The sequence below is a fragment of the Marmota marmota genome, unplaced genomic scaffold, assembly GCF_001458135.2.
Source record: "Marmota marmota marmota unplaced genomic scaffold, marMar, whole genome shotgun sequence".
Taxonomy (NCBI): Eukaryota; Metazoa; Chordata; class Mammalia; order Rodentia; family Sciuridae; genus Marmota; species Marmota marmota.
Genome location: NW_026000082.1, coordinates 30,830,295 through 30,842,968, shown reverse-complemented (window position 1 = coordinate 30,842,968; position 12,674 = coordinate 30,830,295). Strand labels below are relative to the sequence as shown.

The following is a 12,674-nucleotide window of genomic DNA, read 5'->3' as shown; positions in this document are numbered from 1 at the left end:
GGGGAAATATTTACTGGGCAGTTCCAAGCATTGTCTTAACAGCTACAGAAATTTCAGGTTTTGCAGGTAGCATAGAAACCTAACAATACCTAATCCTTTACATTTTAACTCAGACCTTGCAGCTTAGAAACTTTACAACACCCGGTCTTTTACCCTTTAACTTTTATGCTTTAACTTCAATTTCTTTTACCCTTACAATAAGTATCTACAATGCATATGACAACCCTTGAAATAAAGAATTATCTAGGTAAAAGCCAAGCCATGACCTGACTCTGTCCCCACTTTCGACGACCCTCGATTTCTGAAGTCCCCCAATAGCTTCTGTTGTCCCCTTCTGATCTCAGACCCCCGTTATCTCCAGAATTCCTCTTATTCCTGGCAATCCCAGTGCCTTGACAGTCCCTGCAGACCCTACTCCCTAATGTTTTATTGTCTCAGTTCTGTAATTTACCCAGGAACTTGCATCCCATCGCTGTTCTTTGATATCTCCTCTAAGAGTCCCATCTCATCAGTCTTACAGGTGATCCATTAAAAAATACTAATTATTATTATCCAGCTCCAAAAGTCAATAGCATCAAAGCCGAAAAACCTGCTTTCCTAATAAAGATGATCAACCCCCCCCCTTTTTTGTGTGTGTGTCAAGAGATTGAATCCAAGGCCCTGTAACTACTGAACCATATCCCTAGCCATTTTTTATTTTGAGATAGGATCTCATTAAGTTGCTGAAGTTGACATCTAACTTGCAATCCTCCTGCCTCAATCTCCCTAGTTGCTGTATTTATAGGCGTGCACCACCAGCTCAGCCTCAAATTTATTTTTTTAAGACTCCTCAGTCATCTGCAGTGATTGAATCAGGGTGGGCAAGCTTTGGAATTAGAAAGGCTGGGTTCTGCCACTTTGTTACAGTGCTTCTTGTGCATAGTAGGCAATTAAAAAAAAAAAAATCTGTACAATTACCATGGATGGGTGGCGCAAGACTGTAATCCCAGCTACTTGGGTGGGTATACTTTTAACCCCAGCTACTTGGGAGGCTGAGGCAGGAGGATTGCAAATTCAAGGAGAATTGCATGCCCAGAGCAATTTAGGGAAACTCTCAGCTCCAAACAAAATTAAAAGACCGCAGGGGTGGGGTGTGGGGAGGGCAGTTCAGTGATAAAGGGCTTGCTTAGCAAGGGCGGGGCTTTGCGAAGCTCTTGCACAGTTCTTGGCCCACAGAAGTCCCTTGAGAAATATTAGTTTACTTTCTTTTTCTTGTCATTTTTTTTCCTCATTCTAATCCAGGATCAGCCTATTCATTAGCTGAGTGACCTTGTACAAGTCACTTTTCTTCTGTGGGCCTTGATTTATTCTTTGTAAAATTAGAAAGTTGGCCTCTGCTCTCCAAGCGCGCTCCCAATGAAGAAATGGGACTGTGCACTTTACCGAGCTGCTTTCCTCCCCCGGGACTGATGGTACGGTCCCCGGGCAGCTCCCTCACCCCTCCGTCGCAGACCTTGGTACAGGCCCAGGGGGCCCCAGGCGGCCTCTCTGGGCTGCCCTTGCCCCCTGCAGAGTTCCGGGCCCGACCTTGCGCTAGCTGATTGGCTGGAGCCGTGCCCGGGCTGCGCGGCTATAGGTGAGCCCAGGAGGGGACGGGCGGGGCGGGCTGGAGAACCGCCCCTCCTCCTGGTCGGACGCCCTGCAGAGCCGCGGGCGGGAGGGCTGACGGACCGACTGACGGGAGGGACAGGAGGCAGCAAGATGGCGCAGACTCAGGGCACCAGGAGGAAAGTCTGTTACTACTACGACGGTGAGCATCGTCCTGGCGGCGGGGGCGGGGCCGGGCCGGCGGGACCGGGGATTGCAGGCTGAAGAGACCCGAGCGGGGAGGCTGAGCGTTGGGGCAGGGCTGAGGGAGGAGGCTGAGAAGAAAGGAGGTCGAGGCTGAGGGAGGAGGCTGAGAAGGAAGTCGAGGCTGAGAGAGGAGGTCGAGGCTGAGAGAGGAGGCCGAGGCCGAGGGGGGCGGGCGGGGGAAGCAGGAGGTAACTTGGTGGAAGATTCCGAAGGAGTTTGATGTGGAGAGTTTGGGCGGGACTCCCGGAGGGGGAGGCTCAGTCCGAGGGGGGAGACGGAGTCTGATGGAGACGGTTGCAAGGATATATTTTCCTACCGAGAATACAAAGATCTTTCGCTGTCCCGATCCTTGCTCATGGTTTTTTGGTGAGAGTCCTGCAGCTCGGGTCACCCGCTTCCCCTCCCCCAGCCTCTGAGCCGGGCCTGCAGTCCTGCTGGGAAGTGGGGCCCCAGGGGTTGGAAGGAGAAGGATGCACCCTGTTAAAACAGACTTTTCATTGAACAAAAATCTATGGAGCAGCTCATTCTGTTCTAGTTAAGTGTTTGGGCGCCGGGGCCGGGGCGCGATGGTGGGGGGGGTCATCAAGTCACTTCCCATCTTCAGCTCAGTCTAAAGGGGGAGCTAGACAGTGTCAGAAGGGTCACCCCATTATGGTGCTGGGTGAGGGCGGTCTCAAGAGTGTTGGGGAGCAGAGAAAAGAGGCACCCCACGCAGCTTGAGGGGTCAGGGAAGGAGGTGGCATTTCACTTAGGACCTGAAGAATAGAAGTTATTAGCCAGGTATAGGGAAGGCAAGGTTAGAGGCAAGCAGAAGACAGTACCTTTGAAAAACAGAAGGCATTTAGACAGTATGGCTGATGCATAGATTTGGGGGTATAGCGTAGAAGGTGGGGAGCAGGGCAGGACAGAGGGAGGAATTGTAAGTGAGGAAGCTTGGGAAATAAATAGGGACCAGATTGTGAAGGGCTGGGCATGCAATCCTGAGAAAGTTGGACTTTATTCTGAGGACACTTGTGAATCATTAAAGTCCTGAGGGTTATATGTTAGAAATATCTCTGGGTCAGAAATTATTGGATGTTCGGGTAAAAAAGGAAGGCTTGTTCACAAGTTTCTTGCATAATAGATAATAGATTTTTGCCAAGAACCATGTCAGTTAATAACTTTGGATTTTATTTTTATTTTTTAGAACTGACTATGTGATGCACATGCCTGTAATCCCAACAGTTTGGGAGGTTGAGGCAGGAGGATTGCAAATTGAGACCAGCCTGGGAATCATAGTGAGACCCTGCCTCAAAATAAAAAAAGGGCGTGGGATGTAGCTCAGTGTAGAGCACTTGCATACCATGTGCAAGGAACTGGTTCTAGTCTAGTGCTGCAAAACAACAACAAAATTATTGAGGTATTTAGGGGACATCCAACTAGAGGCTATCCAGTAAGCAGTTGACCATTTACATCTGCTATGTAAAAGACAGAAATGAGAAGATAGAAGCTTTTGGTAGATGTTAGTATAGAGAGTAATCTTAGTTATTTAGAAGGGGATGTAGTTACTCAGGAAATTGTATAGGATGAAAAGGATCCAGGGTGAAATTCTAATGGACTGGACTGAGAACCAGTCTAGTGGTCCTCATGGTCTGTATTCCCATCAGTACTTCTGACTTGTGTATCCACATTGCCCATTTGAGTTGGGCATGGTGGTGCATGCCTATAATCCCAGTGACTTGGGAGACTGAGGTAGGAGGATCATAAGTTTGAGACCAGCCTCAGCAACTTAGATCCTGTATTAAAAGAGGCTGGGGATATAGCTCAGTGGTAGAGCGCTTGGGTTCAATCCCCATACCACCAAAAAAAAAAAAAAAAGGAAAGAAAAATAAATCGCCTGTTTGCTTGGTCACATTTCTTGTAGTCAGTAAGCTCTCTTGGGAAAGGATTGTGCCTTGTCTACTTCCCTAGCCCCCAAAACAGTGTGTAGATCACAGTAGACTCAATAAATACTTGTTGATTAAATGAAGGAAGGATACAGAGATATGGATTTTGGTAGATTCAGGAATGGATAGGTGAAAGAGTTGCTAGGAACCAAGGCCCCTGGGTACTGAAAGCTCTGCCTTATCCCAAAGGCCATCTAATTAGAGATCTTTGAATGTAAAGTTCACTCAATTTTGGAGTATTGTATTGTTCAAGGAACTTTCTACCTATAGGACCCTTTAGATTATATGCACACTGAATTAGATACCTGGGAAACCCAGTGTAGCTTTTTGCATACTGAATTTGGAGTCAGAGAGTTGACTTCCAGATCCCTCATTACCTGTGTGTTTTTGGACAGGCACTTAAATTCTTTCTTTCTTTTTTTTTTTTCTTTAAAATTTTTAGTTGTAGTTGGACATAATACCTTTAATTAATTTATTTATTTTTATGTGTTGCTGAGGATCGAACCCAAGGCTTTGCACATGCTAAGCCGGCACTCTACCACTGAGCCACAACCTCAGCCCTAGGCACTTAATTTCTTTGAGTCTCAATTCAGTGCATTTAATTTTTTTGTGGTTCTGGGGATTGAATCCTGGGGTGTTCCACCACTGAGCCATACTCTTAGTCCTTTTCGTTTTGAGACAGGGTCTCACTAAGTTGTCTAGGCTGGCCTTTCATGATCCTCCTGCCTCCCAAGTAGCTGGGATCATAGGCATGTGCCATCATCCCTGGCTTTACTTTTTATCCTGTAGGAGATGGGGAGCCATTAAGGATTTTGAGTATGAGAGTGGAGTTATTAGAACTTTGGATTAGGAAGATAACTCTGGTGACAGTGTAGTAGATGGTCTGGACTGAAAATAGAGTTAGATAGTTTGGACGGAACATAGAGGGACCAATTAGAAGGCAATAAGGGTTTTATCTATTAAGCAGGAAGGATACGCCACAACCAACTTATAAGAATCTAGTGAGAAAGTAAAATGAATGTGCTTTGACACTATAAAGTGTCACAATATAAGAGGTGAATTGTGGCTTATAATAATTCTAAGTAAGTGATGGTTAATTTTCTGTTATAGGAGGGAATTCCTTAGAGTCGTGAAGTGAGTTGCCACACTGGCTGCTGTTCCCCAGTAGCTTTATTTTTTATTTTTTTATTTTTTTTTTCCCCAGTAGCTTTAGAATGAACTCTAGTGCTAATGGGTTCCAGAAGAAGAAAGTGGGCTAGATTCATCTTTAAGTGCTGACCTTACCAGGGTCCCCTGCTTTTTTTTTGTTTCTTTTGGAATTCCCCTTCCTCAAGGTGGCAGAGAATCTTGGAAACTAGAAATGAACCAGAAAGAGAGTTTGAGAGTTTGCTGTAAAAATTCCTAGCTTTTCCTCCTGGGAGTGTGTGTGTGTGTTTTACTGAAGTTGTCACTCTTCTTCAGGGGATGTTGGAAATTACTATTATGGACAAGGCCACCCAATGAAGCCTCACCGAATCCGCATGACTCACAATTTGCTGCTCAACTATGGTCTCTACCGAAAAATGGAAATTTATGTGAGTTCCTGGGAGCACTATCCCTGTCTAACCTCCTTGGCTCTGATTCCCATATGTCATTGATTATCTCATTTTCTCAACTACTCATTCATTTGTTAATAAACGTGTTGAGTAACTATTATGTAGCAGGTATTGTACATGATAGAAATTCTGGGTTTTGAGATATTTTCTCCAGTTCTGAGATCTACAGGTAAACAAATAAACTATGTGTATGTACCACAGTTAAAGAACATAGAAGATGCAGAAATAATGAGGAATGAAGGAAGAAGGGAGCGATGGAATGTTTCCTAGAGGTGATGTCTAAACAGGGTTTTATTTTATTTTTTGTCTCTCTTTTTGGCACTGGGGATTGAACCCAGGGATGCTTTACCACTGAGCTTCATCCCTAGTCCTTTTTTTTGCTGAGGCTGACCTTGAACTTGTGATCCTCTTGTCTCAGCATCCCAAGTTGCTCAGATTATAGCTGTGGGCCACTTCGCCCGGCCTAAGCAGGGTTTTAACGATTTATTTATAAAGTTTAGCTTAGAAGGGACCGACATTTCTGGCCAAGGGAAAAACAAAGGCAAAGAGGCAAAAGTAAGGAAAATATAACGTTTGGGGAAAATATAAGTAGGTCAGTAAGCAGGTACCCAGTGTGAGTTTGTGGTGTGAGTGATGGGAGATAGAGCTGGAGAGGTCAGCAAGGGTTGGATGGGCTGTACTAAGAAACTGGTGGGTCAGGGCCAAAAAAATGTGATGCTTTGTTGTTGTTTTATTTTGTTTTTTGTTGTACTGGGGATTGAACTCAGGAGCATTCTACTACTGAGCTTTACTGAGTCCTTTATATTTTATTTTAAGACAGGGTCTCACTAAGTTGTGCAGACTGGCATCCAACTTGCAGTCCTACCTCAGCGTCCCAAGTTGCTGGAGTTACAAGCATGGGTTACTATGCCTGGCTCAAAAGAAAAGATTAAGACTATGTAGAACTAGATGCCAGATCTCTAGTTGCTACAGAGTCTTACCAACTTCGAGACGACTTCTTCAGCTAATTTTTGCTTGATTTTCCAGTTTTTAAAGAGAATCTAGAAATCTTGCTCATAAAATCTGCCAGATTTAAAATGGTGAATGAAGGTTTTTGTATTTTAACACGTGTGTGACAAAACATCAGTACATTTGTGGATCAAATTAAACAGTTCCCAGTTTAACCTCTTCTAGAGGCAAATAGGAACAAGTAAAGTGTTTTAAATGAAAAAGAAATAGGAACATGCATGCCTTTTAGAAGCAGTGAGGCCATTTAGGAAACTGTTGCAAGAGTTCAAATGATAAAATAAAGAGGGTCTGGGGGCCCATGTTGCCTTATGGAATAAGAATGTGTTGTAAAAATCTGTGCCAATAGCTCGAGTAACCTAGCAACAGCAGCATCCTTCTTAGCATTCCAGAGACTGGAAGGAGATGAGTCTTCTGTCCCAGAGGGCCTTGTCATAGCTCTGGAGCCAACAGAGGCACCTAGAGAAGCAAGGAGGAAAATAGAGGAGTCAGTAGGCCTTGGGACCAGTGATCTTTCTTAAGCTTGAAGGGCAGCTGGGAGTGAAAAGCATAGAAGTTTTCAGGGATATCCTGTCCTTTTTTGCTAAAGAAAACCCTTCCCAGAAGTTTCCCAGTAGACTTCCCCTTAAATTTTTTGGGTTATTTGCCAACTTCAGACCATCACTAGTGTAAATGTATAGGATTACTAGAACTGGCTTAGACTGTTTATGATTTGATCTCTATGACTGGGTTTATCAACACCCAGCCAAATTGGGATTGGCTTTTGGGGAGGCAACCAAGAATGACTGCCATTGGAGTTGATACTTTACTGGAGATGACTTCATCTGTGTGGTGTTCTTATTGTTAACTCATAAAACAAAACCCCAGTATAATCTGTCCTCAAATCTCTAGACCTTGTTCTACTTAATATGACCTTTTTCCTCCTCTGGTGTTGCTTCATTGAGTGTGAATCTTCGATTTTCTCTATCCCTTCTGTCCTTTCTCTGCAATGTGACCTTTGCATCCCTTTCTCAAAGCACAGGTATCCATTTTAGTACCTGTCCTGAGATTGATGGCTTTTGGGCATCATTCCTGAAAGAAGCTCCTTAGATTTCCCATAGAAGTTGCTATAGTAGTTAGCACTGTGATGTGTACACCTGTAACCCCAGCAATTTAGAGGCTGAGGCAGGACGATCACAAGTTCAAGACCAGCCTCAGTAATTTAGTGAGCCCCTCAGCAACTTAACAAGACCCTGTCTCAAAATAAAAAATAATAAAGGACTGGGGATGTAACTCAGTGGTGAAGTGCTCCTGGGTTCAATCCCCAGTCTGCCACCCCCGCCCCACCCCCCAAAAAAGAAAGAAATGGATGAAGTACTTCTGTTCTGTACCTGAAGGAGTCATGAGTCTTTTTCATATAATTTTCTCTTTCTGGTGCCTTCCTTTATCCTGTCTCCACACATGTAATTAATTTCTCCTGGGATCTCCATCCTTATCAGTTACCTTCCTGTTTACATAATCAAGTTTTTTTTTTCTTGTGTTGGAATGCTAATTTTGAGTATTTTCAGGTTTCTTATTTGTTGCCCTCTGTGTGTCCCCCCCCCTCCCCCAGGGCTGAGGACCAAACCTAGGACCTTGCATGTGCTAGGCAAGTGCTCTGCCACTGAGCTAAATCCTCAACCCCTGCCCTCTGTTCTGTGTGTGTGTGTGTGAGTGATGCTGGGCTTTATTTATTTATTTATTTTGGTACTGGAGACTGAACCCAGGGGCACTTTACCACTGAGTTACATCCCCAAACCTTTTTATTTTCTCTTTTGAAACAAGGTTTTACTAAGTTGCTTAGGGCCTCACTAAATTGCTGAAGCTGCCTTGAACCTGCAATCTTCTTGCCCCAGCCTCCTGAGATGCTGGGATTAAAGGCGTGTAGCACCATGCCCCGCTTCCTGGTTCTTTTTTTAAAAATTGTTTTCAGCTGAACATGGTGACACATGCCTATAATTCCAGTGACTTGGGAGGCTGAGACAGGAAGATCAAAAATTTGAGGCCAACCTGGGCAAATTAGTGAGACCCTGTCCCAAAATAAAAAATAAAAGGTTTGGGATGTAGTTCAGTGATGAAAGCCCTTGGTTTTATCTCTAGTACCCATCCCCTACAAAAAATTTATCATTAAATGTTTAGTTGTTATTAAAGAATTTTTGTGAAACATATGTAAAGTATAAAGAATCACAGTTAATACCACCTAGCATAAGAAAAAGAACATTTCTGCTATTGCTGAAACCCTTTTTGTGCCCTTTACTGACCTTTTTTCTCTCACAGAGTTTGTTCTGTCCTGAATTTGGGGATATTATTTCCTTCCTTTTCTTTATAATATTATCAATATGTGTTCTTAAACAGTGCATGTTTTAGTTATACACATTTGTTATATGAATGGAGCCACATAATACCTATGTATGACCTCTTGCATGCTAGGCAAGTATTGTATGACTGAGCTACATCCCCAGCTCTTTTCATTTTTTTATTTTGAGAGAGGTCTTGCTAAGTTGCTCTGTTGGTCTTTAGCTTGGTGATCCTTCTGCCTTATTCTTCTGAGTAGCTGGAGTTGTAGGTGTATGCCACTGTTTCCAGTGCCATACGGTATAGGAATTATATGACTTGCTCTTTTGCTCAACAAGTTCTCAAGTCATTCATGTTGATGCATGTAGCTATATTTGATTTTACTGTACTCTGTTGAAGTAATGTACTATAATTTGTTTTATTACTAGTGAGCATTTGATTTGTTTCTGGTTTTTTACTTTTATAAATACTGATATTGTGAACATTCTGAACATCTCTTAGAGCACTTATACTAGAGTTTCACTAGGGGATACACAAGGAGTGGAATTGCTGAGTTAGGGTGTATGTACATGCTCACTGGTATAAGATAAAGCCAAAATGATCTCAGTTGCCCACAGCATACAATTACAGCTGCTCTAAGTCCCTGCCTATACTTGATTTTGATAGATTCCATTTTTCTTGCCCAATTTAGTTAGATGTCAAATGCTATCTTTCTGTTGTTTTAATTTGCATTTCCCTTTGAAATACCTGTTCAAGCCTTTCTTTCATTTTTCTATTTGGTTCTCTCTCTCTCTTTTTTTTTAATACCAGGGATTTAACCCCGGCATGCTTTACTGCTTAGCCATATCCCCAGCACTTTTTACTTTTGTTTTTGAGACAGTGTCTCCCTAAGTTGCTTAAGGCCTCACTAAGTTCCTGAGGCTGGCCTTGAACTTATGATCCTCCTGCCTCAGCCTCCTGAGTCACTGGGATTACAGGCATGTGCCACTATGCCCTACTGGTTGTCTTTTTTTTTTTAAATTAGACCACAAATACACAGAATTTGGTTAATTATGATCCTTGGCTCATCAGCATCATTGGTCCATGCCCAGCTGTCTTTATTTTTTATTTTTTAAAATTTTTTAGTTGTACATGGACATAATACCTTTGTTTATTTATTTATTTATTTATTTTTATATGGTGCTGAGGATCCAACCCAGGGCCTCGCATGTGGTAGGCGAGCACTCTGCCATTAAGCCACAACCCCAGCCCCACAATATCTTTATTTAATTTATTTATATGTTGTGCTAAGGATTGAACCCACTGCCTCACACATGCTAAGGAAGTGCTCTATCACTGAGCCACAACCCCAGTCCTGCCCGTTTTTGTTGTTGTTGTTGTTGTTGTTGTTGTTGTTATTGTTAAGACAGACTCTTACTGTGTTGCCTAGGTGGCCTTGAACATGTTATCCTCTTGCCCCAGCCTCCCAAGTAGCTGGATTATAGGTGCACACCACTGAGCCCTATTTTGGGCTTTTTTTTTTTAATGTTACTGGGGATTGAATCTAGAGCAAGGCAAATATTCTACTCTCTGGGGTACATTGCTAGTGCTTGGCATTCTTTTTCCAAAAAAATTATCTTGTTATTTATTTACTTAAAATTTTTAATAATACAACAAACATTCATATTCCTGTAATCTAATCAGTGTTTTTTCTTTAAGATTTTTTTTTTTAGTTGTTGATGCACCTTTATTTTATTTATTTTTATGTGGTGCTGAGGATCAAACCCAGTGCCTCACACTTGCCAGGCATGCACTCTACCACTAATCCATAACCCAGCCCCCTAATCAGTGTTTTGAATTTTATCATTCTCCTGCTTTTTAAAAACTTTAGTGTGCCCATATGTGTGTATGCACCTAAGAAATATATAGTATTCATTTATTTGTTTTTGAACTTCACAAAAAAAGGTATCTGTGTATAGCCTCCTGGGGTTTGTTTTCTCATATAATATATAGGTAAAATCTATCCATTTTGTTACATGAAGCTAGAGTTCTTTAGTTTTTCTTTGGTGAATAATATTCTATCATGTCAGTATACTGTAATTTATTCATTCTCCCACAGTCTTAATTTGTATCTAATTTTTTATTGTTAGAAACAGTACTGGGCTGGGGATGTGGCTCAAGCGGTAGCGCGCTCGCCTGTGCGGCCCGGGTTGGATCCTCAACACCACATACAAACAAAGATGTTGTGTCCGCCGAGAACTAAAAAATGAATATTAAAAAATTCTCTCTCTCTCTCTCTCTCTCTCTCTCCCCCCCACTCTGTCTTTAAAAAAATAAAATAAAATAAAGCCCACAAATCTTGTTTTAAAAAAAAAAAAAAAACAGTACCACTCTAAGGGCTGGGATTGTGGGTCAGTGGTGGAGTGCTTGCCTAGCAAATGTGAGGCCCTGGGTTCAAGCCTCAGCACCATATTAAAAAAAATAAAGAATAAACAAATAAAATAAAGTTATTAAAAAAAGAAAGAAACAGTATCACTTAACATTCTTGTACATGTCTTCTAGTATATATGTGCAATAATTTCTTTGGCTATATCTTTATGAACAGAATTATTGGATTATAGGTTTTGAATATAAAATGCTAAGTTGCTTTCCAGTGTGGTTAGATGGATTTATACTTCCACAGTAATGTATAAGAGATATTTAAGTCATATTCCCTCCCATACTTGAATTAGATTTTTAGAACGTTCCCATTTAAACAGGTATAGAACAATTTTTGTGATTTTGATTAGCATTTTGCTCATGATCAGTGACACTGAGCAACTACTCTACTATAAAGAAAGGTTTTTTAATTGTTTTCATCATTTTTCTCTTGGGATGTTTGTTTTCTTCTTAGCAATATATAGTATTCTTTATATATTCTGGTTTATATAATCCACTGTTAGTTTATTGGTTGTTACTATAAATATCTTCTATCTTGTTTTTGTCTTTTTACTGTGTGTGTGTGTGTGTGTGTGTGTGTGGTGCTGGGGATTGAACCCAGGGCCTTGTGCATGTGAGGCAAGCACTCTTCCAACTGAGCTCTATCCCAGCCCTTTGTCTTTTCACTTTAATGAGCAAAAGTTCCTAGTTTTAATGTAATCTTATTTTTCCATTATAAGTCTTTTATGTCTGAAAAAATTCTTTTCAGCTTTTTTTTTTTTTTAAAGAGAGAGAGAATCGAGAGAGAGAGAGAGAGAGAGAGAGAGAAACTTTTTTTAGTATTTATTTATTTATTTTTTTAGTTCTCGGCGGACACAACATCTTTGTTTGTATGTGGTGCTGAGGATCGAACCCAGGCCGCACGCATGCCAGGCAAGCGCGCTACCGCTTGAGCCACATCCCCAGCCCCTTCTTTTCAGCTTTTAAGATTCTTCTATATTATTGATATTTTATTCTTCTATATTATGTGGTGACCCAGGGCCTCACACATGCTAGGATAGGTAAGGTTAATTGCCTTTCATATAGGTGTTTACAACATCTAGAATGTTTTTAATTTTATTTTTATTCTTTGTGGTACTGAGGATTGAACACAGGGTACTCTTACCAATGAGTTGTATCCCCATACTTTTAAATTTTATTTTGACATAGGGTCTCCCTGAGGTGCCCAGGCTGGCCTGGAACTTGCAATTTTCCTGTCTTAGCCTCCCAAGTAGCTGGGATTATGGGCGTATACCTCTGCATATGGCCCTGTTACTTTTTATTTATTTACTTTTAAATTTAATTTTGGTAGATTTTTTTTTCCTGTTTTCTTTCTCTTTTTTTTTCTTGTTTCAGTACTGGGGATCAAACCTAGGACTTGCACATACTGTGCAAATGCTGTATTATTACAGTTTCTATGATACCTACCTATTAAAGGCTTACTTACTTTTCACATATTGGTCTTTACTAACATCTAGAATTGATTTCAAGCCTTATTTATTTATTTATTTATACCAGGGATTGAACCCAGGGCACCTTACCACTGAAAAAAATGTCTGAAAAAATG

The 12,674-nt window shown here is 41.5% G+C and overlaps 1 protein-coding gene across 1 annotated transcript in view; it reads left to right on the top strand.

The window, feature by feature from the left end:
* The first annotated feature begins 1,601 nt into the window (after positions 1-1,601).
* Hdac1 (histone deacetylase 1) overlaps positions 1,602-12,674 on the top strand; it is a 28,857-nt gene continuing 17,784 nt past the window's right edge. Inside the window, exons 1-2 of the mRNA XM_015485327.2 lie at positions 1,602-1,789; positions 5,220-5,332. Coding sequence (XP_015340813.1) covers positions 1,741-1,789; positions 5,220-5,332 — 162 coding nt within the window. The 5' untranslated portion in view covers positions 1,602-1,740. The remainder of the gene's footprint in view (positions 1,790-5,219; positions 5,333-12,674) is intronic.